The sequence below is a fragment of the Saimiri boliviensis genome, chromosome 2 (genome assembly GCF_048565385.1).
Source record: "Saimiri boliviensis isolate mSaiBol1 chromosome 2, mSaiBol1.pri, whole genome shotgun sequence".
NCBI classification, from domain to species: Eukaryota; Metazoa; Chordata; class Mammalia; order Primates; family Cebidae; genus Saimiri; species Saimiri boliviensis.
Window position 1 is genome coordinate 2,163,894 of NC_133450.1, and position 27,592 is coordinate 2,191,485.

The 27,592-nt window shown below is 37.2% G+C and overlaps 1 protein-coding gene across 12 annotated transcripts in view; it reads left to right on the forward strand.

Moving 5' to 3' along the window:
- Positions 1-27,592, forward strand: part of SCAPER (S-phase cyclin A associated protein in the ER) — a 535,706-nt gene that overhangs the window by 160,295 nt on the left and 347,819 nt on the right. For all 12 annotated transcript variants that reach the window (XM_074392618.1, XM_074392622.1, XM_074392621.1 and 9 more), the window contains 5 exons: positions 2,361-2,516; positions 7,586-7,728; positions 20,553-20,634; positions 22,098-22,250; positions 23,117-23,224. In XM_074392618.1, coding sequence (XP_074248719.1) covers positions 2,361-2,516; positions 7,586-7,728; positions 20,553-20,634; positions 22,098-22,250; positions 23,117-23,224 — 642 coding nt within the window. The remainder of the gene's footprint in view (positions 1-2,360; positions 2,517-7,585; positions 7,729-20,552; positions 20,635-22,097; positions 22,251-23,116; positions 23,225-27,592) is intronic.

A 27,592-nucleotide genomic window follows, 5' to 3' on the forward strand; every position in this document is an offset into this window, starting at 1 on the left:
CACTGGGACATTTGATAATTTGTGTGACTTCCTTTATTGTGATACTCAGTTTATTGTGGTGAGCTGGAACCAAACTTGTAATATCTTTGAAGTATGCCTGTACATGTTCAGTACAAACACAATCACCCCTTAAAAAAATTTTTTTGATCTATGGTTGGTTGAATCCATGGATGCAGAACCCCATGGATATTGAGGGCTGCCTATATAGGTATTGTCTGTGATTTCAGGCATCCACTGGGGGACTCCTGTATGTTTTATCATCTTTTCTTTGCTTCTTTAAATTCATGTTTTTGTCAAATTCTTCAGTGTCATCAAGTTTGTCTAATGAATTTTCTGCTGTTTCTTAGGTTGTCATTATTTTTTGAGACGGAGTCTTGCTCTGTCACCCAGGCTGGAGTGTAGTGGCACAGTCTCGGCTCGTTGCAACCTCTGCATCCCAAGTTCAAGCGATTCTTCTGCTTCAGCCTTCCAAGTAGCTAGAATTATAGGTGCACGCTGCTATGCCTGGCTAAGTTTTGTTTTGTTTTGTTTTGTTTTTTGTATTTTAGTAGAGATGGGATTTCACTGTGTTGTCCAGACTGGTTTCCTGGGCCAGGCTGAACTCCTGAGCTCAGGCAGTGTGCCCGCCTCGGCCTCCAAAGTGTTGGGATTATAGGCGTGAGCCCCTATGTCTGGTCATAGGTTATTATTTTCTTCCAAATTGTTGCTGTTGTTTTAAATGAGATAGGTTCTCACTCTGTTGCTCAAGCTGGAGTGTAGAGGCAAAATCATGGCTCACTGCAGCCTCCAACTCCAGGGTTCCAGCAAACCTCCCATTTAAGCCTCCCAAGTAACTAGGACTGTAGTTGCACGTCACCACACCTGGCTAAAGTTTAATAGAGACAGTCGTTCTATGTTGCTCAGGCTGATCTTGAACTCCTGGGCTCCAGCGATCCTCCTGCCCTGCCCTGCCCTCCTAAAGTGCTGGGATTACAGGCATGAACCTCTGTACCCTGCCAAGATTGAGTCATTTAATCTGCTTTTGCATACTCTCTCCCTTCTGAGTTTTATTTTATTGTAAAAATTTGCTTAGTGTATTAGGTCCCATTACTTTTTCTTTCATCTTGATTATGTTTAATATGTGTGCCCTGGTATTGTCTGAACAAATTTTCCTTGAACATATTTGTTTATCTTGTATTTTTTATTTTTACATATTTTTTTGAGACGGAGTCTCACACTGTCGCCCAGGCTGGAGGCAGTGGCACAATCTTGGCTCACTGCAACCTCCGTCTCCTGGGTTCAAGCAGTTCTCTTCCTCAGCCTCCTGAGTAGCCGGGACTACAGGTGTCCACTACCACACCCGGCTAAGTTTTGTATTTTTAGTAGAAATGAGGTTTCACCGTCTTGGCCTGGATGGTCTTGAACTACTAACCTCGTGAGCCACCCACCTTGACCTCCCAAAGTGCTGGGATTACAGGCGTAGCCACTGCATCCAGCCTGTCTTGTGTTTTGAGTACTTTAGTACGTGTTGAAGGATGTTTCTGTGATTTAATCTACTTATTAAAGTGCTTATAAAAGTGTTATCATAGCATGGAGATTGGGAAAGCTTAGTTAGATCTGTATTCACACTTGTCTGAGACTTATGAAATATCTGAACATAGGTTTTACTCCATCCAGCATGAATTTCTGCAGTCTGTGGCTGTCAAAGAGAGTTGCCTGTAGTGTTCACTTCCCTACTTCACTCTACCATTTTAACTGTAGCCTACCATCCCTCTGGCTTTCAGGAATAAGAGGTTTGATCCCACCTGATTTTTTAGCTTTATCATTAGCTATTCTTTACTCATAAAATCTGTACTTTCTAGCAAAACTTGACTGCCAAGAATCAATATATGTGAATATAAGTATGCAATGTATAGTTTAGTATTTTGTACCTAATTGTCACTCATTCAATATATGTTGAAGAAAAATAATTTGTTGTTTATTTTACATTTTGTCCTTTCCAACTCATAGAATATCGTGAGCATATCTGTTTCAATGTTTGTGTAATTCGTATAGTTGCAAATTACAATGTTATTAAGTAGAACTTTATAAGATGGTCTCTATAAGAATTTAAAATTGTTTCTTCTCTTAAAAATACTTTCAGTGGCAGGCCTCTAGATCACTTCTTTCTAAGGCCTGTAGATTTTTTATACACACTGGATAATTATCCATTTTGAGGTAAATATTGAAAGAAAAGACCCATAATTCCTTCATTTTTTTTTGGTTCCACGCCTTACCACTGGTTCATGTCATTATATAAAGACTGTTGTTAGATTTTTTTATTTTTGTAATGTGCCCTAGAATTAACTTCATCTGAGCCCTACCTTCTTTGTTTTTTAAAGGTAAACGAAATTGCCTTTATAAATACCCTTGAAGCCCAGAACAAACGCCATGATGTTTTATCAAAATTGAAGGAATATGAACAGAGGCTGAATGAGCTACAGGAAGAGCGTCAGAGAAGACAGGAAGAAAAGCAAGCACGTGATGAAGCTGTGCAGGTAGAATTTCATTTAGCAACACTGATTGAGCACCTGTCATATTTTAGACTTAAAGCCACTTGCCAAGGACCCAAAATAGAGTAACCTAGTGTTTGTTCCCAAAGGTGCATGGTTTAATATAGCACTCTAGAAACATAAAGTCTGATTTCTAAAAGAGTGTGTTCTCCTTCAGTTATGGCAGTCAGTTCTGTAATCAGTAGACTGTAGTCACAGCAGTAGAATAGTTAGCTTCAACCAGGTGAAGAACTAAATTGCTCTGGATAGGTTATTATCTATTATTTTCTGATTGGGCTGGGCAAGAATATGGTCCTCTCCCAACAATGAAAACCAAGGTTGTTTTTGAATCAGTATATATAGCCTCAATGTTTTTGCCTATGATGCGGCAAATTTAGGGTCATTTTTATGCCTATGATAAGGGGCATCTGTTATTTTTTAGACAGTATCATCAGATACCATAATTAGATTTTAACCTCTACACCAAGCCCTACCTTTGCAACCATTTTCAAGATGAGGAAAAGGTTAATGCATAAACTACTGCTATTTATAATCTATTTTAGATCTCCCTCAGTAAAATGCCTTGACCATAGAGTCTTTAAAGACCTGACATAAAATTTTTTGATATAGAGAACAAATTTTGTAATATTTAAATATAAATTCACACATGCTGTATTTATTGTTTATTTGTTCCTTCAGTGATCATTTCATTGAGTTACTGCAAGTCATATGTTAGGCTCAAAGATAGGAAAAATATACATGTCTGTGTTCTCAGTGGGGAGATGAATATGTACATAAAGAAGTTGAGGAAAAATGCTGTGCTAAATGCATTGTCAGTAGCACAAAGGACAACAGCTTATTTATATAGAGAGGAGAGGGAACATGAAAAAAGTCAAGAAAAGTTACTGGGTAGAGATGACATTTGTACTAAGTTTTCAAAAATGAAACATACAAGTGATAAGTTATGGTACAGGAGGGCATTTCATGCAGAAGGAGATATGAGGAAGCAGTGTATGTAGAGTTAGGGTGCAGCAGGTCATGAAAAGCTTGGTAGGTATGTTAAAAATTGTGAGTTTAATGTGTATTTCATGTGTCTTATCAGTGATTTTAGTAAATTAAAATATTAATACATTTTAAGTTTGTTGATCACCTTTTGCTTTTTGTGGGCATTAACAGGCATTCATTCCCATTTTCATCCTGATCGCTGTTTGATTTGAGTCCAGTGTACAATTTTAATGAATGCAAAGCTGACTTCATGTTTAGAAACACAGAATGCTCCCGTAGAGGCACTAGTTTTTCCACTCCAAGAAGCTGTAAAAATTTTCATTTTTATCGTTTATAAGCTATTTATTAACTTGTATTCTTAAATGAGTAAAAAAATATAATGTTTAAGTTGAATCTTCTCTTTAGCATTATTTGTTTTTTATAGGATAAATGCTATAAATGTCTGTAGAGAAACAAATACAGATAAAAATAATTATGGTTTGTAAATTATGTGTTACTTTAATAATAATTCAGTGATATAAATAAGACATTTTTGCCTTTATAGTAAATAATAAATTACAGTTTAATGTGAAAGAGCATAATTAGAGTATATACAAGGTACAAAGGTACTGCAGAGGAGGGAATAATTAGCTTGATTGGTAGAAGTAGAATTCCAGGGAAGGTTCTCTGGAAACAGTAACTTCCTAGCTGTTTTTTTGTTTTTGTTTTTGTTTTTTTTTTGGTGGGGGATATTTGAGTAGTATTGTATATTTTTAAATAGACATCTTTGGTCCCTTTCTCTGCCTTTTGCAGATTTGAAATATAACAGTTATCTTTCATTTAAAAATGATGACTCTCCACAGTTTGTAATATTCATTAAAACTTAAAGGAAAGCAGTTTACTTATCTAGTAAGGAATTTTCTCTACCAACCAACACGTTAAGAACGGTTTTGACTCCTGAATTATTTTTGGTTTTAAAATTGCTGAAATTTCCTATGGATTTAATTTCAATGAAAAATTTTAAACCTGTCTACATATGCTTGAGATACACTGAGATAGATAATTAGAAGAATCCACTGGTAGGTAACATATGTAACGTTAAAATTTTAAAAATGTGTAGTCATTACATGCCATATGACATTGCAGGCACTAATGCCAAGACTTCTGTAAATACAATAATAGTAAGATCCTAACCTACTAATTTCAAAGACCCTCCATCCATTTTATTCTTGCTCTTTATTCTTTATTGATTAATTATAAGCTGTTTTTTTTTAAATTATACATATCCTGCTTGTCCTTTTGTCCTAGTCATTTGAATTGGGGGCATAAAGAGAATCTACAGAATCCTTTCTTAGGTAGGCTGCCTTAAACACTTCCCTGCCTAGGATATGTGGGCATCTGAGAGGTTCTTCTGCAGGCTTAATAATTAGATTTTTAATTCCTTTTCTGTAGGTTTTAATTCTTTCCTTGTGGGCATATAGATTCATAATGCATGTTGTTTTATAAAGTTGTGCTTCATTTATTAAACAGATATTTAGGAATTCCTACCCTTTGCAAGGTGCTTTGTGGGGTACAAAGTTTCCTGTCTTTTGGGGATTTAAATTTCAGATTGGGAAATGGTAGCCGAATTTTACTAATTTTGTTTGTTAGCTGTATGGTTACCAATACTCTTTTCAAGTTACTGAAAATGGAAATTAATACGTTGGGTAACTTTTTACATCCAATTATCTCTTTTTGTACAGTGTTGGAGTTGGTCTTACATCCATTAAAGCAATCAGCAAGTTGACATTATGTTTACAAGTCTACACTTGGCTACATTGCACATACCTGAAGTAATATTTTTATATAGTATATATTTTATAAGCTCAGTTTAGGATTTTAAAAATTACATTCCTCAAGTCTTTGGTCTTACATTAAAATATGAAATGCAAAGTTCTGTTTTAATTATTTATATTAATAAAATATGAAATGAAAAGTTGTTTTAATTCTTTATCTTTAATGCCTAAGCCCTTTGTATTTTGTTATGAAGCATGAGTTTTCATATAATATGGAATTTTTTAAACGTTAGATAAATTGGACTATAAGAGGAATTTTTTTGTTCACATTTTTTTAATGGAGGAAATTTTCTGCCAGATTTCATTGTTTTTAGTCTTATAAGTTTTGATATCTTTTTGGCTAAATAAGTTTTCATGTATTATTTTTGATTAGTAATGAGAAATAGCTACAGCTATTTTTATGTATAGTATGCCAGACAGTAAAGGATATATTTAAATTCTAAATGCATGCCTTCAGCAGTCTGCAGTGTGCCTGTTATGTCCTCCTGAAATCAGGGCATTCCCCCCAGTTCACAGTCTGCCATCTTCCTAATACCACCCATCCCCTCAAGAAAAAGAAAGAAATAGAGATTCTTTTGGCTATTTTTAAAAGACTTTTTCCCTGGGGAAGATAGAGCTTGTTGTGGAGATGAAGTTACTGTTGTGAGCTCAGTTAAGTATTAGAAACGTTCAAATCTCTCTTCTGTGTCCCCCAAACAGAAATTGTTTTCGTTTTTTTTTTTTCCTACTGTCCTTTACTGAGCCCTTGCTATGGCTAAACTCTATGCTCAGAACTTACCTATAATTAGTAATTTACACCTCAAAATCAACTGAGAGTCTGTTTAAGGTGAAGTGCCTTGCCCAAGGTTATATAAGTAGTAGGTACGGAGCCTAGATCAATTTATTCCATTAATTATAGGGGAGGGGCCCTCAAGAGATTGTGTGTGCTGTCTGGGGGGTGGGTATGGATTCAGAGAAACATTAATAACATGAGGAACGTGTTAGTAACAAATATTTCATGTTGAAGTTACCCAGTTTTGATAATTTATCTTCTGGCTTGATGATGATGATGATAATGATGATGATGATGATAATTACGATAATTACTGAGAATTTTCTATATGCCAGGCCCTATGGTAAGTGCTTTTCATATATTAACTCATCTGTTCTTTATAATATCCTAAGAAATACATATTGTTATTTATCTTCTAGAAAACTAAGGCACAGAGAATGTGACTAGGTAGCCCAGCATCACTGTGCTAGTGAATAATGGAGTCAAACAAAACCAGGGAATCGGACACAATTTCCACTGTTATACCCACTATGCTATATTACATTACCTCTTTTTCCTTCTCACAAGCTGTCTTCACTTAATTCCATCATGAAAACTTAGTTTAGAAATAAAAACTGTTAACTGTGGTTTTTCATCATATTCAGGTATTTCTATAATCATATTTAACATACATTAACACAAGGCTTTAGAAGTGATTAATCAGAAAATATAAAGTTCTGTATTAGGGTTCTCTAGAGGTACAGGACTAATAGGATATATATGTAGGGTGTGTGTGTTTGTGTGTGTGTGTGTGTGTGTGTGTGTGTGTATACACTAATAAGATATAAGCATGGATATAAAGGAAAGTTAATTATGAAGTATTAACTCACACAATCACAAGGTCCCATAACAGGCTGTCTGCAAGCTGAGGAGTAAGGACAGCCAGTCTGAGTCCCAAAACGGAAAAACTTGGAGCCTGACGTTTGAGGGCAGGAAACATCCAGCAGGGGAGACAGATGTAGGCTGGGAGGCTCGGCCTTTCCACGGTTTTCCTGCCTGCTTTATACTCTAACTTTGCTGGTGGCTGATTAGATTGTGCCCACCCAGATTAAGGGTGGGTCTCCCTTTCCCAGCCCACTGACTCAAGTGCTCACCTCCTTTGGCAACACTCTCACAGACACGCCCAGAATCAAATCTTTGTATCCTTCAGTCCAATCAAGTTGACACTAACCATCCCAAGTTCCCACAGAACAAATAAAACATAGTGTTTGCTTAAAAAAGCAATTTTTAAAAAATTATGTGTAACACTGGTAAATGGCTTTCAAAAACCAGACATCACTGCTATTTGATCTTTGTTTAAACTTTAAGAACCAAGGTACCTAGTGGCGAGCACAGGGTTCTACTTGGCTTAAACAAGTTAAGTTTGGTGAAAGATATATTACCTTGAATCATTTATATTTTACACATAGTTCTAATATTAACAATATGTATATTTCTAACCTTAGGAACGCAAGCGAGCCCTAGAGGCAGAACGGCAGGCCCGGGTGGAAGAACTGTTGATGAAGAGGAAAGAGCAGGAAGCTCGAATCGAACAGCAGAGGCAAGAAAAAGAAAAGGCCCGAGAGGATGCGGCTCGGGAGAGAGCCAGGTGTCTCACTTGCTGTCCTGTTCGTGATCTTGACCAGCGTTTTGCACTGAGTGACTATTCAGGTTGAGGTCTTAGAGCCATTCACTGTCATGGAGATGTTTTTTTTTGTTGAGATGAGGTGTTGTGATGTTGCGCAGGTTGTCCTTGAACTCCCTGATTTTAGTGACCCTCCTGCCTCACCCCGCTGAGTAGCTTGGAATACGGGTGTGCACCACCACACTCAGATGCAAGAACGTGGACTGTGATTCTGGCTGGCTTCAGAAAAAGGGAACCTGGGGAAGATACCGAGGGCTTAAGTCATAGGAGGTTAGAGGACCGGTCTTGGAAACGCTCCGACAGTCATCAAAGGCTGCATCACAGGAGCCACAGCAGTGGATTTTTTTTTTTTTTTTTTTTTAATGGAAATGGTCAGGTTAGCATCTTTTTAAGTGCTTTTGAAATTTGTATGTTGCTGATGTTTAGCAATACCATTAATTTTGCTTCCAGCAACCTCGTTAAATTCTGTTAACAATTCTAGTAGTAATTAATCTTAGATTTTTTTTTTTTTAGCATTTTCTACATAAATAAACATCTACCAATATATAGTTTGGGTTTTTTCCCTCAAATTTATGCCTTTTGTTTTGTTAGTGAGCATCTTATTTATGAGGGATGCTTTCCACAATTAGCTGTTAAATATATCTGCCTTAGCTTTTTAGAAAAAATAGTGTTTATTTGTTGTTTATTTAAGGTATACATCATGATGTTGTAGAATACATATAGATAGTAAAGGGGCTACTGTAGTGAAGTGAATTATCATAGCTATCTTCTCACCTACTTACCCATTTTACTTGTTTTAGTGACAGGGGCCACTAAAATCTCATTTATCACAAATCCCAATACTGTACAATTTTATTACCTGTAGTCCTCCTGCTGTACATTAGATCTCTAGACTTGTTAATCTTACATGTCTGTGGTTTTGTATCCTCTGATCTGTGTCTCCCCATTTCTGGCCTCTCCCTCTTATGCACACCCCTGATATCCAATACCTTGTTTTCTATCTCTGTATAATTGAATTTTTTTTCAAGATTTCACGCATAGGTGAAATCATGCAATATTATTCTTTCTGTATCTGGCTTATTTCACTTAGGATAATGTTCTCTAGGCTGGGTACTTACCCTTCGTCAGATGGGTAGATTGCAAAAAATTTTTCCTGTTCTGTTGGTTGCCGGTTCACTCTATTGATAGTTTCTTTTGCTTTGCAGAAAATCTTTAGTTTAATTAGATCCCATTTGTCTGTTTTGGCTTTTGTTGCCATTGCTTTTGGTGTTTTAGTCATAAAGTCTTTGTCCATGCCTATGTCCTAAATGGTATTGCCTAGGTTTTCTTCTAGAGTTTTTATGGTGTTAGGTCTCACATTTAAATCTTTAATCCATCTAGAGTTAATTTTTGTATAAGGTGTAGGGAAGGGATCCAGTTTCAGCTTTCTGTGTATGGCTAGCCAATTTTCCTAACATCATTTATTAATTAGGGAATCCTCCCAAAGTGCTGGTATTACAGGCATAAGCCACCATGCTTGGCCTAGTTGTTTATATGTTTTGGATATTAACCCCTTATTAGATATTTGGATTGTAAATATTTTTCCCCAGTCCTTAGGCTGATGTTCTACTGATTTTTTTCTTTGTTACGTAGAAGCTATAAACTTCCCTCTTAGGACTGCTTTTGCTGCAACCCGTAGATTTTGCTATGTTGTGTTTCTATTGTTGTTTGCCCCAAGATATTTTTAAATTTCCCTTTTGATTTCTTCTTTAACTCATGAGGAACATGTTATTTAACTGCCATGTATTTGTGAAATTTTCAGGATTCCTATTTTTATTGATTCCTAGTTTTAAATCATAGTGATTTGAAACAACAGTAGATGTGATTTAAATCTTAAATTTGTTAAGGTGACTTGTTTTGTGGTTTTTTGTTTTTTTTTTTTTCTTTTTTTTTTTGAGATGGAGTTTCACTCTTGTTACCCAGGCTGGAGTGCAATGGCGCGATCTTGGCTCACCACAACCTCCGTCTCCTGGGTTCAAGCAATTCTCCTGCCTCAGCCTCCTGAGTAGCTGGGACTACAGGTGTGCAACACCATGCCCAGCTAATTTTTTGTATTTTTAGTAGAGACGGGGTTTCACCATGTTGACCAGGATGGTGTCGATCTCTTGACCTCGTGATCCACCCGCCTCGGCCTCCCAAAGTGCTGGGCTAACAGGCTTGAGCCACCGCACCCAGCTGTTTTGTGGTTTAACATGTGGTCTATCCTGGATAATGATCCATGTGCACTAGAAAAAAATGTATTGCTTTTGATGGAATGTTTTGCCTACGTCTGTTAGGTCCATTTGGTCAAAGTACATTCAAGTCTGGCATTTATTTTCTGTCTAGTTCATCTATTGTTGACAGTTGGGTATTGAAGTCCCCAACTATTATTATATTGGTATCTGTTTCTCCCTTAATATTTGCTTTATAGTTTTAGTGCTCCAATGTTAGATGTGCATATATTTATAATTGTTACTTCCCATTGATGAACTGACCCCTTTATCGTTAAATAATGATCTCTTACTGGCCAACACGATGAAACCCTGACTCTACTAAAAAATACAAAAATTAGTTGGGCATGGTGGCACGTGCTTTTAGTCCCAGTTATTCGGGAGGCTGAGGCAGGAGAATCGCTTGAACTTGGGAGGCAGAGATTGCAGTGAGCTGAGATTACACCACTGCACTCCAGCCTGGTGGCAGAGCAAGACTCCATCTGAAAAAAAAAAAAAAAATCTCTTTATCATTTGTATATTTGCCATAGTTTTTTGTTTTGTAGTTACGATGAGGCTTATACAAAACGTCTTATAATTAACTGTTATAAGTTGATAACAGCTTAATTTCTGGCACATACAAAAACTATACCTTTACTTTCCACCCCACAAGTTATGTTTTTTTATGTCACAATATTCACCTTCTTATGTTATGTATTCCTTAACCACTTATTGTAGCTTTTGTTATTTTTGACTATTTTGACTTTTAACCTTCAGAGTAGAGATATGCGTGGTTTACACACCACACTTAACAGTTTGGAAGTATTCTGATTTGACTAAATATTTATCTCTACCAGTGAGTTTTATACTTTACATGTATATGTGGTGGTACTTACTGTCATTTTCTTTCTGCTTGAAGAAGCATTTCATGTAACACACAGGTCTAGTGTCAGTGAATCCCTTCAACTTTTATTTGTCAGGGAAAGACTTTATTTCCCTTCATTTCTGAAGGATAGTTTTCCTGGGTATAGTATTCTTAGCTGGCAGTTTTTTTTTTTTTTCCCCCTTTCTACATTTTGAATATGTCATCCCATTTTCTAGGTTTGCAAGGTTTCTGCAGAAAAGTCCAATAATACTCTGATGGCTATTCCCTTGTATGTGACTTGACACTTTTCTCTTGCTTTTAAAATTCTTTCATTGTCTTTTCACTTTTGACAGTTTGATTATAATGTACCTTAGAGAGAACCTTCTAAAGTTTACCTGAGGATCTTTGAGCTTCATTGATTTGTATGTTCATATCCCTCTCTTCCTAAGTCCCAAAAGTTTTTAGCAATTATTTTATTTATGTAAGCCTTTTCTGTTTCTTCACCTTTTGGAATTGCTACAATGTGAATATTTGTTTGCTTAATGGTGTCCCATAGGTTCTCTTCATTCTTTTTCATTCTTTTTTCTTTTTCTTCTCTTCTGAGTCATTTCAGAAGCCTTTAAGATTCTTTCTTCTGCTTGATCTAGTCTGCTGTTAACCCTCTGTGATATTTTTTCTTTCACTGAATTCTTCAGCCTAAGATTTCTATTTAGATTTTTTTTATATCTCTCTTATTGAATTTCTCATTCAGATCATGAATTATTTTTCTAATTTCAATGAATGGTATGTTTTTATTCTTTTTTTTTTTTTCCATTTTTTAAAGACAGAATCTTGCTCTGTTACCCAGGCTGGAGTGCAGTGGAAAGATCTTGGGTAATGCAACCTCTGCCTCCTGGGTGCAAGAGATTCTCCTGGCTCAGCCTCCTGCGTAGCTGGGGCTACAGGCGCCACCATGCCTGGCTAATTTTTGTGCAGAGACGGAATTTCACTATGTTGGTCAGGCTGCTCTTGAGCTCGTGAACTTGTGATCCACCTGCCTTGGCCTCCCAAAGTTATGGGATTAAAGGCATGACCCACCACACCCTTAGTTTCCTTAGTTCATTATTTTGAATTCCTTTTGAGACAATTTATAGATTTCTGTTACTTTGGGGTCAGTTACTGGAGAATTATTGTGTTCTTTCTGATAGTGTCATATCTCCTTGCTTTTTCATGTTTCTTGTGACCCTGCCTTGATGTTTGTACATCTGATAGTGTAGTCATATCTTTCCAATTTTATGGAGTATGAAGGGGAAGGCTTTCCCCTGAAGATGGGCCTGAGGGTGCTGCTTGGGCAGGACACAGTGGCTCTGCTTACATGTGGGTGCAGTGTTGTAGTTGTCATGCAGCTTCTTAGTTGTGATCAATGTCAGTGAAGACTGTGAGTGCCTCAGTGTTCTGGGCTGTAGGAGTCTGTGTCAGTGGTGGTGGCTGCTGAGGGTATTGGTGCAAGGGTTTTAGGGGTCTTCTGTTCCTGTGCTTGTCTTCTCCAAAGTAGGGAATCTTCATTGAGGTGATCTCTTTTGGTATCAGGTCTGACTTTGCTCACAGGCAGCCACAGCAGCTCTGGATTCCAGGGCACAGTGGCTCAGAGCAGCTGTGGAGACAAGTTCCTGGGCTTAGGGTCTTGGGAAACTACTATAGCACCTGGAACTTCAGGCATAGGTTCACTTTCCAAGGCATGAGTGGATTCAGTTCTCCCACTACACAGGGTTTGTTGTTGTGGGGCACACCCCAGCAGCTTGGGGCCAGGGGGCTGCTTGGGGTATGCTGCGCTTGGGTAGCAGAGTAAGGCACTGGCATGATTCTGGGGAAGAAGGAGTCTCTGGAGACTCAGTCTCTGGGGAGCAGAGAATAGTTGTCATTTGGGACCTGGAACCAACCGGGTAACATGGTAGCTTCGGCTCTGGGTGATAAGGAGCATACAGTGGTCACTTTGGACCTTGGCTTGGTACAGTAGCCCAGGCTCTATGAAGCTGGGTCCAGTGGCAACAAGGACCCAGGAATGGCAAGGTACAGCTGTATCTTGTGCCCTGTGGGGTAGGAAACAGTGCAGCAGGGACCACTCCTTGGAGAGGTAGGGTACCTCAATATATTGGAATGTAGGGGAACTAGTCCAGTTCTGGGTAAGTGGGGGACTGTGTCTCTTTGGCCTAAAACACAGGGCATCACAGCTCAGCCAAGGTTATGAATCCCTAGAATGCGCGTTGCCACGTCTGGTCAGCCTAGAAAGCATATCTACTTGGGTTAGTAGAGCCTTTGGGTCCCTAGGGAGTGTGGTACTACATCAGTTGTGTTAGTGGGGCTGCAACTGCTTTGGTGTGCCACAGGCTTAGAGCTCCTGGAAGTGCGAGGTGCTGCCTCACAGTGGTATTGGTGAGAGTGTATGTGGGCTAGGGGAGATATCAGCTGTTTCTGTGTGCCAGAGGCCTGAGGTCTGATGGGATGCCACTTCAGCTCAGTTTTAAGGGGAGGATGCACTAGCAACTAGAATTCAACACCTCTGCAGTAGCTTGGCCCTGTGTGGTAGGGTGTAGCAGCAGTTCAACTGGGAGATGTCATGCTGCTGGCTCGTTGTTGAGTTTTTCAAGTTTTTAAAAATTTTTTTGATATGGAAATAATTCTGTAAAATTTCTCCTTTAATCTGTTAATATAATTAGTTGATTGATTTTTCGAATATTAAATCAGACTTGCATTTCTGGAATAAGGTTAACTTAGATTTGATGTATTATTGCAATTTACCGATACAAATTATTGTTGGATATGGTTAACTAATTTTCAAGGTTTTTAGCCTGGGGAGTAAGATAATCATATATTTTTAAAAACAGTAAACATTTTTATGATTCATAACAAAAATACACAAATGTGTAAGTGTACATCTTGATGAATTATCATCTCACCCGTGTAACTACCTGGTCAAGAAATAGAAGAACATCAGCTCCCCAAAAGCCCCCCTTATGTCCCTCCAAATCTACTACTACTACAAGATAATCATATTTTTAACACTGTAGTCTAGTATATGCCTAGGAATGGAATTGCTGGGGCCCAGGACATGCACATATTTAACCTAAGAGTAGACACGATCAAACTGTTTAGTAATATAGTTGTACCAATTTGTATTTCTTTTTTCTTTTTTTTTTTTTTTTTTGAGACGGAGTTTCGCTCTTGTTACCCAGGCTGGAGTGCAATGGCGCGATCTCGGCTCACCGCAACCTCCGCCTCCTGGGTTCAGGCAATTCTCCTGCCTCAGCCTCCTGAGTAGCTGGGATTACAGGCACGCGCCACCATGCCCAGCTAATTTTTTTGCACTTTTTGTAGAGACGGGGTTTCACCATGTTGACCAGGATGGTCTCGATCTCTTGACCTGGTGATCCACCCGCCTCGGCCTCCCAAAGTGCTGGGATTACAGGCTTGAGCCACCGCGCCCGGCTCCAATTTGTATTTCTAATGATTTCTGTATTCAGATGTTCCATACCCTTGCTAGAAATTGAAATTGACAGTTAAAATTTTTAAATTTACTAGTTATTAAAGTGTACAATTTGGTGAGTTTTCACATATGTAACCATGGTAAAACTGTCTGCACAATCAAGGTAATATATCTGTCACCCATCCCGCCCAAATTTTCCATACTGCTTGGTAATCAGTTTATCTTCTCTAGCCTCAGCCCAACACAGCTACTGATTTACTTTCTCTCTTGTCTGCCATCTTTTGCTCTGCCTTTTTTTTTTTTTTTTGCCACTCCTACTTGTTATATGTATTTGTGGCTTGCTCTTTTTTTTTTTTTTTAATTGCTGAGTAGTATTTGTATATATGCCATACAAATTACAAACCATTTACCTCTTTTAGACATTTGGATCATCTCCAGTTTTTTGGCTGTTACAGATAAAGCTGATAGGGATGTTTGCATATGGGTCTTTGTGTGGGCATTCACTTGTGTTTCTCTTGAGTAAACAGAGGAATGGCTGGGTTGTAGAGTAGACGTATATTAAATTTGTTAAGAAACTTCCAACTGTTTTGTCAGAGTGTTTGTTCTATTTTACATACCCACCAGCGGCAAGTGAGAGTTTGAGTTCCTTCACAACCCTTGACAGCATTTGGTGGATCAGTTTTTTTAAATATAGAAGTTTTTTCTTGTTGGCGTGTGGTCGTATTTCATTATTTTAATTTTCATTTCTCTGATGACTGGCGCTATTCAGCATGTTGTCAGTGTGCATTTCTCTAGTGACATGTCAAAGCTTGTGTTCACTTTTCAGGTGGTCATTCTGTTACTGAGTTGTAAGAATTCTTTATATATTCTGGATAAACATTTTTTGTGAAGTATATGACTTACAATCTATGCTTATCTTTTCAGATTTTAAATAGTGTCTTTGAAGAACATGACTTTTTAATTTTGATGATGTCTAAAATTTGATATATTATCAAATTTTTATGTATAACAGTTTTCATATCTAAGAAATTGTCTAGCCCCAAATCACAAAAATTTCTTCTGTGTTTAGTTCAAGAAATGTTTCAGTTTGAGCACTTAGCATTTAGTTCTGTAATTCCTTTTGACTTCGTAAATTTATTTGTTTGCATATAGATATCCGATTATTATGGCACTGTTTGTTGAAAAGGCTATCCTTTCTCCATTTAATTGCCGATTATTATGGCACTGTTTGTTGAAAAGGCTATCCTTTCTCCATTTAATTGCCTTACCAACTGTTAAAGATCAAATGATCATTGACGTAACGGTATATTCTATACTCCATTCTGTTATATTGATATCTGTATCTGTTCTTGTGCCAGTACTATAGTTTTAATTACTGTAGTTTTATAGCATATTTTGAAATTAGTATAAGTTCTCTAACTTTGTTGTTGTTTTTGAAAGGTGCATTTCCATATAAATTTTAGGGTCAGCTTATCAGTTTCTGCAAGATAGCCTGCAGGATTTTGATAGGAAGTGCATTTAATCTATAGGTCAGTTTAGGTAGATTAACAGCTTTACAATATTGTGTATTACAATCTGTGAATATGATGTTTTTCTCTTTTTAATGATCTTTTTAAATTTCTGATGAAGTTTTGTAGTTTTTTGCAGATAGGCCCTGCAATTCTTTTTAAAATTTATTCCTAAGTACCCTTTAAAGTTGTTGTAAATAGAATTGTTTTCTTTGGTTCAGTTTTGCATTTTTCTTGCTAGTATGTAGAAATACAGTAGATTTTAATTTATTTCATCCTACAACTGTGCTTTTTATGACCTTGTTAAATTTGCTTACAGACATTCCTTGACTTATGATGACGTTAAGTCCTTATAAACCCATCCTAAAATCCAAAAGCCGTAAGTTGAATGACTATAAGTTGGGGACTGTCTGAATTAGTTTGTAGGTTTTTAAATTTTTTTGGTTCATTAGCCGTAAAGGCTCATGGCATCTCTGAATAAAGTTTATTTTACTTCTTTCTTTCTAATGTGGATGCCTTTAATTTCTTTTCTTTTTTTCTTTTTGCCCTCGTGCACTGCCGCACTCCTACATAATGTTCAGTGGAAGTTGTGATATTGGATATCCTTGTTTTGTTCTCAATCTTAGTGGGAAAGCATTCAGTCTTTCACCTCTATGTATGATCTTTGCTATAGATTTTTGATAAATTCTCTTTATTAGATTGAGGAAGTTTTCTTCATTTCTAGTTTGTTGAGTTTTTAACGTGGACTTTGAATTTGGTGAAATTATTCTTTTTGTGCATCCATTAAGATAACTGGTTTTATTATTTATTTTAATATGGTATGTTACATTAATTTTTGGATATTAAAATAACCTTTGATTCCTGGGTTAATTCCTGATTTGTCATGATATGTAATACCTTTTATATGTTGATGGCTTCTTGCCAAGGGCATGTTCATGAGGACTATTTATCTGTAGTTTTCTTGTGATATTTTCATCTGGCTTTTGTGTTATGGCGATTCTGACCTTACAGAATGTAAGAAGTATTCTTTCCTGCTCTATATGAGAAAACATTTGCATAGGATTGATATTATTTCTTTCTAAATGTTTGGGCGAATTTACTAATGAAGACATCAGGGCTTGGGTTTTTCTTTGTGGGAAGGTTTTAAATCACCTATTAAGTTTTTTTCCCCCTTGTTTTTGGTCTATTGAGATTTTTCTATCTCTTCTAGAGTCGGCTTTGATAATTTGTGTCTTCCTAGGAATTTGTCTTTTTTCATCTTAATTGAGCTAACTTATTATAAATTTGTTTGTAATTGTTTGATAAGTATTTTGATTTATAGTAGTATCCCGCTTTCTTCTTCTTCTTCTTTTTCTTCTTCTTCCTTTTTTTTTTCTTTTCTTTTTTTTTTTTTTTTTTTTTTTTTTTTGAGACAGAGTCTCATTCTGTTGCCTGGGATGGAGTGCTGGCTTCATATATTTTGGCTCACTGCAACCTCCATCTTTCAGGTTCAAGCGATTCTCATGCCTCGACCTTCCAAGTAGCTGGGACTGCAGGCGTGTGTGCCACCACACCTAGCTGATTTTTGGAGTTTTAGTAGAGATGGGGTTTCACCATGTTGGCCCAGGCTGATCTCGAACTCCTGACCTGAAGTGATCTGCCCTCCTCAGCCTCCCAAAGTGTTGGGATTGCAGGCATGAGCCACCGCTCCTGGCCAGCCTTCTCTTTCATTCTTAATTTTGGTAATTTATGTCACTTTTCTTTTTTATTAGTCTAGCTAAAGGTTTATGTATTTTGTCGATCTTTCCAAAAAACTTTAGGTTTTATTGCATTTCTATATTGTGTTTCTGTTTTTTGCTTCATTGACTTCTGCTTTGATGTTTATTATTTATTTCCTTCTGCTTACTTTGGGTTTGATTAGCTTTGCCTTCTTTTCTTTATGAGGTTGAAGCTTAGTTGATTGATTTTAAAATACTTTTGCATTTATGTATTTCATATTTTTTGTGTGTTTTTTCTTTTTTCCCCACCCCACCCTCTCTGCATTTCTAATGTAAACATTTAAAGGTATACAGTTTTTTTAAGCATATCTTTAAGTACATCTCATCAATTTTGATATACTGTATTTTTATTTCCATTCAAGATACAGTTGTCGCTCTGTATCTGGAGGTTCCGCATGTGGATTCAGTCAACCATGGGTCAAGAATATTTGGGAAGGCAACCCCCCAAAAATGAAAGAATAATACAAATACAAAAATACAGTATAATAACTGTGTATATAACATTCATATTGTATTAGGTATTATAAGTAATCTAGGTATGATTTAAAATATGTAGGAGAATGTTCATAGGTTACATGCAAATACTACACCATTTTTTGTAAGGGACTTGAACATCCTCAGATTTTGCTATTCCAGGTAGGAGGATGTCTTGGAACCAATCCCCCTTGGATACTGAGGAACAACTGTATTTTGTAATATTTCTTACTTGATTCATGGGTGGTTTAGAAGCATGTTACTTGTTCCTGTTGTTAATCTATAATGCAGTCATTTGTGATTGGAGAATATACTTTGTATGATTTCATTGCTTTTACATTTATTGAGATATACTTTATGTCCTTGGATGTGGACATTACTAGAGAATGTTCCTCATGTTCTTGGAAAGTGTGTGCATTCTGTTGTTGTTGGATGGAATGTTCTCTAAATGTCAGTTAGGTAAAAGTAATTGATACCATTGTCTGGTCTTCTGTATGCTGACTTATTTTCTCTGTAGTTCTATAAATTCTTGAGACAAGATTATCAAAATCTCCAAGTACAAGTTGAACTGTGTATTTCTTTCTTTTAGTTGTGACATTTTGGCTTCATGTACTTTGGCGTACTGTTAGTTGCATATAGTTTATAATTGTTCTGCCTTACTGAGGTACTGATTCATTAAAAAGTGTTCTTTTTTAGCTTTTAAAAAATAGTTCTTGTCTTAATGTCAGTTGTCTCTGTTGTAAATCTAGTCATATGTACTATTTTCATGGTATATATTCTGTTCTTATCCTTTCATACTTTTTGTGTTTTTGTATCTCACATCCATCTCTTGTAGACTGTACATAGTTGGGTTTTGCTTTTCTATCTGGCTTGCTAATTCCTGTCTTTTGTTTTCAATATTTAGTCCATTCTCATTTGATGTAATTATTGATATGACTGAATTTATGTCTGCCAGTTTGATACTTGTTTTCTATATGTCTCAAGTCTTTTTTGTTCTCCTTTACCATTTTTTAAATTAAACCAACACTTTTTGTTTTATTTTATTTTCTTCATTGCTTTTTTAAAACTGTATTATTTCAGTTACTTGTTTAATAGTTGCTTTTTGGATTATAGTATTTATCTTAAATTCTACTTCAGAATAAAACTAAATTAATTTTGTTAAAATAGAACAACTGTGGACCAAAGTTCTGTGTCCTCTTCCCCTTGTGTTACTGTTTTCACATACCTTACATATATATGTCATAAGTGAAACAATGCAGTCTTATAATTATTTTATACAGTCCTATATTTTTAAAAGGTCTGGGAGAATAAAAGAGGAAATATATTTATTACATTTCATGTGTGTGAGTGTGTGTGTGTGTACCAACAGTTTGCTTCTTTTTCAAAATGTTTTTTTTTACTTTTTAAAAATTTATTATACTTTTAAGTTCCGGGATACATGAAGGGAGCAGTATGTAAAGCTGGCCATGCATGCTGTATGAGTTTGTGTTGAACAATGAGAACATATGGGCACAGGGAGGGAAACATAACACACGGGTATATTGGGGATCGAGGGGCTAGGGGGGAAGGACGGGGGGAGCGGGGGGGTTCAGGAGGGATAACACTGGGAGAAATGGCTGATGTCGGTGATGGTGGGGAATGGAGACAGCAAACCACCATGGCATGTGTGTACCGGTGCAACAATCCTGCAAGATCTATGTATGTACCCCAGCACTTAAAGTACAATAATAATTTAAAAAAAGTCGAAGGATGCTACTTATCTCATCATTTCAGTATGTAGATTTTCACTTAAACTTTCTGTTTTCAGTATATTATCTCACCTCCAGTGTGCCTTCTGTCTTGAATGCAGGTCTTTTTGTTCAGCCCCTCTAGGGTGTAATCTCTTCACCTTCTGCCAGAGGGGTTGATTTGGAGACTTGCTGTTTTCTAAGACTTTCCCAATCTGGCTGTTTTGATCCTCAACCTTCATCCCTTCCTTTATAAGTGAATAGTTGATTCAGTTTCTGAGCCTTTATGGAATTTTGCTAGTAGAATTACCTTGCTTATTAGTTTCCCTCTGAAAGCTTCGATCTCAGTTTTCTTGGAATTGCTTCTTAGTTTTAGGAATATTGATGTCCATTTTCTGTGATTATTTCCTCTTCTACTTTAATTGTCTTTGTGAGTTTATGCCTTTTCTATTCCTTTCTTGTGTTTTTAATTGAGTTTTTGGAAGAGAATAGAGATAAATATGGTTTTCAACATGCCATCTTTAAATGATAGTCTTTGAGCTAATATTTAAATCCATTGCATAACTGATGATCTCTATTGTTTCCCAGACTTTTAATTAGCAATATAAGACTTAGTAGGCACTCTTAAACAAATACATATATATATATATATTTTAAAATGACCTTTTTGACTATATAAGCCAATGTGTCCTAACTGTATTTTTGAACCTCATGAAATTTGTTACTTTAAGCAGTTGAGTTTCTCATTTTCACTGTCTTCTTACAGAGACAGGGAAGAACGATTGGCAGCACTCACAGCCGCGCAGCAAGAAGCTATGGAAGAGTTACAGAAAAAAATTCAGCTCAAGGTAAGGGTATGACATATTTTTAATTTGAAATTTTAGAGCTTGCAACAGAGCATGAGATCAAAATTTTATAGAACAAAAATGGAATTAATTTGTATTCTTAATCTTTGCACAACAAAGCTTATGTGATTTGCGTATGACCATTTCTAATTCTGTATCTGGAAACTAAGTTTGCTTTGATATGGTAGAGCCATTGAGAAAAGAAAATTAAAGGAAGTTTAACATTTCCTGTTCTCACTAAGCAATTTATTAATGACTTGAAGGAATTAATGGTAGGCCTTTTATATTCATAGGTTTTAATCACTCAAAAGTAAATTAAAAGATGTTTCTTATAATTTGCTTCACTTGATTTCAGTGCTTATGAATTGCATAATTGTAGCTTGGGAGGTTGTGATAAACTGATATTTTCTAGAAAATTTTTAGCATTACTACAACCTGTAGGGAGTCTCTAATAGTATGAATGTTTTATATTATGTCACAGTTATTTACATGCTGGCTCCTCACAGGGATAGTAAAAGCCTTAAGGTAGAAGACTGTATTTTACTATTTGTATAGTCCTAGAAATTTATCATTCATTTAAATTTATTGTAGCAAATATTTATTGAGCCTTGTGGTAGGCAGGGAAATGCAGAGATAAGTTAAGGCATGGCTCTGAATTTTAAGAAACTCTTCATGTAGTTGAGATTCAGATGCTAAGTACATAACCGCCACCAAGATAGAGGCATACATGAAATGCTGTGGAAGCACAGAAGAGGACACTTAAAACATGAAGAGTGTCAGAGGTCAGGGAAGTGATTTTAAGGAACAGTTCCTGAGCTAGGTCTTAAAAGGAGGTTGAGTAAAATGGATAGGTAGGTGGGATGCTATCCTAGACATATGAAGTAGATGAGCATAAGGACAAAGGTCTGAAATAGTGTTTTTTTCCCCCAGGATTGTCACTGGAGGTATAAAAATGGAGTAGGTTTGTAGTTTTGGTCATGATGGGCTTTGCTTGCTATGTGGATAAGCATGTGATTTACCTATAGGTTAATATTTCCCATGAGGGGTTCCAGGAAGTGGTTCTCAAAAATATGTTGTTGGTAAATAATTTGTAAGGTGATAAGGTGATGCTTACTAAAAGCTAGGTGTATTGAGTCGTGATCACAGTGACATACTGGTGGCTCTGTAAAGTTCTATGTTAAGAACCTGTTTAGCTTTAGCGTATTGTTTTCCAAATTCATTTGACCATGGAACCTGTTCTGCAAAAACACCTATTAATATCTCCTGGGGCACACTTTAATAAACATTACTGTTCATATGGGTGATATTAAAGGACTTTGTGTTAAGCTTTGTCTTCAGTGTGTAAGTTGACATAGAAACGACACTCTCCTATTACTTTTGAAGTTTTAATGGAAATATTATTTTTCTGAGTTCTCACCATAATTTGAATAATTTTTGAAATTCTTGCACTTTGACTTCATCTACAGCATGACGAAAGTATTCGAAGGCACATGGAACAGATTGAACAGAGAAAAGAAAAAGCTGCTGAGCTAAGCAGTGGGCGACATGCAAATACTGATTATGCCCCCAAACTGACCCCATATGAAAGAAAGAAGCAGTGTTCTCTCTGCAATGTCCTGGTAGGTTGTTATTATCAATATGATAATGATATAATTTACTCCCATAAAGTTTATGAAACCATGGAAATTTATTCTTCCAGTTTTTTAAAACATGCTAAGGCAGGCCAGGTGTGGTGGCTCATGGCTGTAATCTCAGCACTTTGGGAGACCGAGGTGGGCAGATCAGTTGAGGCCAGGAGTTCGAAACCAGCCTTGCCAACATGGTGAAACCCCGTCTCTTCTAAAAGCATAAAAAAATTAGCTGGGCATGGTGGCACATGCCTGTAATCCCAGCTACTCAGTAGACTGAGGCATGAGAATCCTTTTAACCCTGGAGGCAGAGGTTGCAGTGAACCAGGATTGCACCACTGCACTCCAGCCTGGGCGACAAAGCAAGACTCTGTTTCAAAAAAATAAAATAAAACTCATGCTAAGTCATCTGCTGAGTGACATGGATTTCTTTCATGATTCTGAATGAAAAGTGGTACAAATACTAGCACATTTTGAAATAGCACTACAACGTGCTAAAGAATGCTGTTACTATTAAAATGGATGGTTACTTGCGTAATGTGATAACCCAAGTCAGTATTTTTGGGGTACTAGATCTAAAAAAAAAGAAAGTAACATTTTTACTGCTGAGACTTGAACCTTCAAACTTAGAGGAAATAATTTCCTATTAGGGTGGCTATCACATGCCTTTTTTAAAACCATTTGTCTTCTAGAGGATTCTCAGAATTATGTTCTGAGAAAACTATTTTTAAAACTAATATGTAAATGCTAGAGTGATTTCAACGTGAGTTGAAATCACATATGCTGGATTGAATGTGTAGTATTTACAATTCATGTAACATTAGATTGATTACATTGCTTTGATTTTCTGCTTTCAGATCTCTTCAGAGGTGTATCTTTTTAGCCATATTAAAGGGAGAAAACACCAGCAAGCTGTGAGAGAGAATAGTAGCATCCAGGGGCGTGAGCTTTCAGATGAGGAAGTGGTAAACTTTATTTTTGTTCGTTTACAGTTGTTTATTGAGTACCCAATATGTGCTGTTTTATTATAAAGAATTCCATGTTTGCATTTATTTCTATGATTATTTAAAACTCTATTTAGCACTTGATGGCTACCACAATATAGTCTACAAATGTCTTATTATTTTAGTGTACATATTAATTTAACAAGAAACATAGAAACAAGAATTTAATACTGTTATTTACATAATTTCAATTTAAGGAAACGTTATGCTATATTGATAGTTTAATAATGCAGGAAAATAATTACTCAATGGCATACCAGATTTCTTGGAAAACAGTTAACCACGTAAATTTCACTTAGGATAATTTTGGATCAGTATACCATTTAGAAGCTTTTGGAAATTCATTATTCCTTCTCACATAATCATTGTCAACATGGCATTTAGATTTGTATAAATATATATATGAATATTTAACTTTTTTTTAAACTTGATGACATGGCTAGATAAGCTACTAATTTGTTGTCCTATTTATTATAGTAGATTTCCAGGACTACTCAAGAATAGGAAATTTGTATTTTTGCATCATCATTTAGTCTTGCCTGTTCTTGAGTTTCATGTAAGTGGTATTGTACAGTATGTACTCTTTTATATCTGATTTCTTGCATTCATGCTTAAGTCTGTGAAACTGATACCTATTATTTATATGAAGCTGTACTTATTTTTCCTAGTGTTATGTCAGTGCCCTCCTATATACCATCATAAGAACACATCTGTAGTTGAGTAATATTTGATTTAGTGACTTGTTAAAAGAAGGGGAAAAAGGAAGAGCCAAGATGGCTGACTAGATACAGCCAGGAAGAACGTCTCCCACTGAGATACCAGACCATCAAGAAGGCTGGCACACTCTGAGCAGATCTTCCTAAGGAAGGCATTGAGAGTAGAGGGAGGGAGGGCACACCCTGGGCTGAAGCTGGAGGAGAAAGCTGGTAAACCTGTCTGGCTTTGCAGAGCACCAGGACTCTCCTGAGGAAGAGGTAGTTAACTAAGTGAGGAGTGGCCCACTTTCACCACAGACCTCTGGAATCCTAGCTGCAGGAGACCCCATGACCCCCATGGACATTTGAGCTGACAGGGAGAATTGCTTAGAGAGGTGGCAGGAATGGGACTCAGCTTGTAAAGAGCCCAGAGGGTTTGACACAGGAAGAGCTACTGTGGTGGGCAGCCAGAGATGTCCAACCCCCAAGTTTCACTGTGTTCCTCTAGATGGCTTTGGCCATTGTTGTCTGTCAGACCTGCATGCAGCAGGGCTATCCTGACAGTGGGACAGGGCCGGTATAATCCGAGCACCCTGATCTGATCTCCCAGGGTCCCTGCCTGGCTGTGCCTTCTTGCAGTGCAGCCTTGGATGCCCAAACGTGGTGCTTCCAGGCAGCTGCCACTATAGCTCCTGCCCCAGGAGACCCTGCCTGACCATTGGAGAGCTTCTGCAGATGGGCCCCTACTGGCACTCAACTACCCACAGCCTCTCCCTACCACTTTCTGGCAGCTGCATGGACTTTGCCACCCTGCTTCTAACTGGTGCTGGTGCAGGTGTGGACTATGTTGCCACTGCCCTGCCACCGCCGGTTGAATACATGTTGTCACACTCTGCCAGCTGCAACTGCATGCACATGGAACCTGCCATGCTAGCCTGTGCACTTGGACCTGTAACCACTGTGCCGATGAAGTGATTTTGCCAGCACCTGCCATTGAAGTGCTGCTGCTAATGGACGAGGAATGCCTTAGCCATTCCAGTGCGGCAAGTGCTTAAGCTTGAGGTGCCAAAGAAGAAAGCCATGAACCTGGTCTCAGCCCCCAAGGGCATGTAGCCCAGCACTCCTGAAATCATCCAGAAACAACGCCAGTCCACTGAACGCAGTGTATGGTGTATGCTGCAGTCAAACCCTCGAAGGCATCAAAGAATATGAAAACAAAATGCCCCATCCAAAGGACAGCAATTTCGAAGATGAAAGGAACATCTCTTCGTGTTAAAAATCCTCAACAAATTAGGAATTGAAGGAACATAGCTGAAAATAATAAGAGCCATCTATGACAAACCCACAGCCAACATCATACTGGAGGGGCAAAAGCCAGAAGCATTCTCCTTGAGAACTGGAACGAGATGAGGATGCCCACTCTCACCACTCCTATTTAGCCAGTACTGCAAGACCTAGCCAGAGCAGCTGGGCAGGAGAAAGGATCAGAGGCATCCAAATAGGAAGAGAGAAAGTGAAACTATCTCTCTTTGCAGATTATATAATTCTATACCTGGAAACCCCCAAAAGGTCTGCTGAAAATCTCCTAGATCTGATAAACAACTTTAGTAAAGTTTCAGGACACAAAATGAATGTATAAAAATCAGTAGCATTTCTACACAGCAACAATGTCAAAGCTGAGAGCCAAGTCAAGAACTCAGTCCCATTCAAAATAGCTACAAAAAGAATAAAACACCTAGGAATACAGCTAAATAGGGAGGTGGAAGATATCTATAGATGAGAATTACAAAACTGCTCAAAGATGTCAGAGATAACACAAATGCAAAGGTGTTCCACCCTCATGGATAGGAAGAGTCAATATTGTTAACACAACTGTATGGCCTAAAGCAATTTACAGATTCAATGCTATTCCTGTCAAACTACCAATGACATTCTTCTCAGAATTAGAAAAAAACTATTCTAAAATTCATATGGAACAACAACAACAAAATAGCCCTAGTAGCCATAGCAATCCTAAGCAAAAAGAAGAAAGCCAAGATGCATCACATTATCCAACTTCAAACTATACTACAGGGCTACAGTAACTAAAACAGCATGGTACTGGTACAAAAACAGACACATAGACCAGTAGAACAAGTTAGAGAACCCAGAAATAAACCCACAAAACCATCTGATTTTCAACAAAGTTGACAACAATAAGCAATGAGTAAAGGATTTCCTATTCAATTAATGGTGCTAAGATAACTTGCTGGCCATATGCAGAAGATTGAAACTGGACCCCTCCTTTCACCATACACAAAAGTCAACTCAAAATGGATTGAAGACTTCAATGTAAAACTTCAAACTGTAAAAGCCCTGGAAGATAACCTAGGAAATACCATTCTGGAAATAGAACCTGGCAAAAATTTCATGATGAAAATGCAAAAAGCAATTGCAACAAAACCAAAAATTGATGGATGGGACCTAATTAAACTAAAGAACTTCTGCACAGTGAAAGAAACTACCGTTAGAGGAAAAAGGCAGCCTTCAGAGTGGGAAAAAATTTTTGCCATCCATCTGGCTGACAAAGGCCTAATATCCAGAATCTATAAGGAACTTAAATTTATAAGAAACCCAGCACCCCCATTAAAAAGTGGGCAAAGGACAAGAACAGGCACTTCTCAAAAAAAGCCATACAGGTGGCCAACAACCATATGAAAAAATGCTCAACATCACTAATCATTAGAAAAATGCAAATGAAAAACCACAATGAGATACTATCTCACACCAGTCAGAATGGCTTATTAAAAAGTGAAAAATGATCAGATGTTGGTGAGATTGCAGAAAAAAAGGAATGCTTCTGGTGGGAATGTAAATTAATTCCATCACTGTAGAAAGCAGTTTGGAGATTTCTCAACTTAAAATGCAACTACCTTTGGACCCAACAGTCCCTTTATGGGTATATACCCTAAAGAATATAATCTTTCTACCAAAAAGACACACGCACCCCTGTGTTGATTGCAGCACTATCCGCAATAGCATAGACATGGAATCAACCTAGATACTCATTAGCAGTAGATTGGATAAATAAAATGTGGTACATATATACCATGGGATACTACAGTCATGAAAAGAATAAAATCATGTCCTATGCAGCAACATGGTTGGAACTTGAGGCCATTATGCTAAGTGAATTAATTCAGAAACAAAACACCAAATACTGTATGTCCTCACTTATAAATGGGATCTAAACATTGAGTACACATGGACACAAGGGAACAAGAGACACTGCAGCCTACTTGTGGATGATGGTAGCGGGAAGGAAGCCTTGAAAAACTACCTGTAGGGTACCATGCTCATTACCTGGGTGACGATGTCATCTGTGTACCAAAACCCTGTGACATGCAGTTTACCTGTGTAACAAATCTGCACATGTAACCCCTGAACCGAAAAGTTGGAAAGAAAAAAAAAAGGAAACACACACCATGAGGAGTTGTGGAACTTCTCAGTAAGAATGTGTTTGAAAGGATTCTCAGTATTTGGCTTGTGCTAAGTGCCCAGTGATTTTGGAGAAAGTTGAAGGAGTTGAGGCTTTGGTATGGATTGGATACTGTCAGGAAGGAAGATGTATTTGGCTGTTCTTGCATCGCTATAA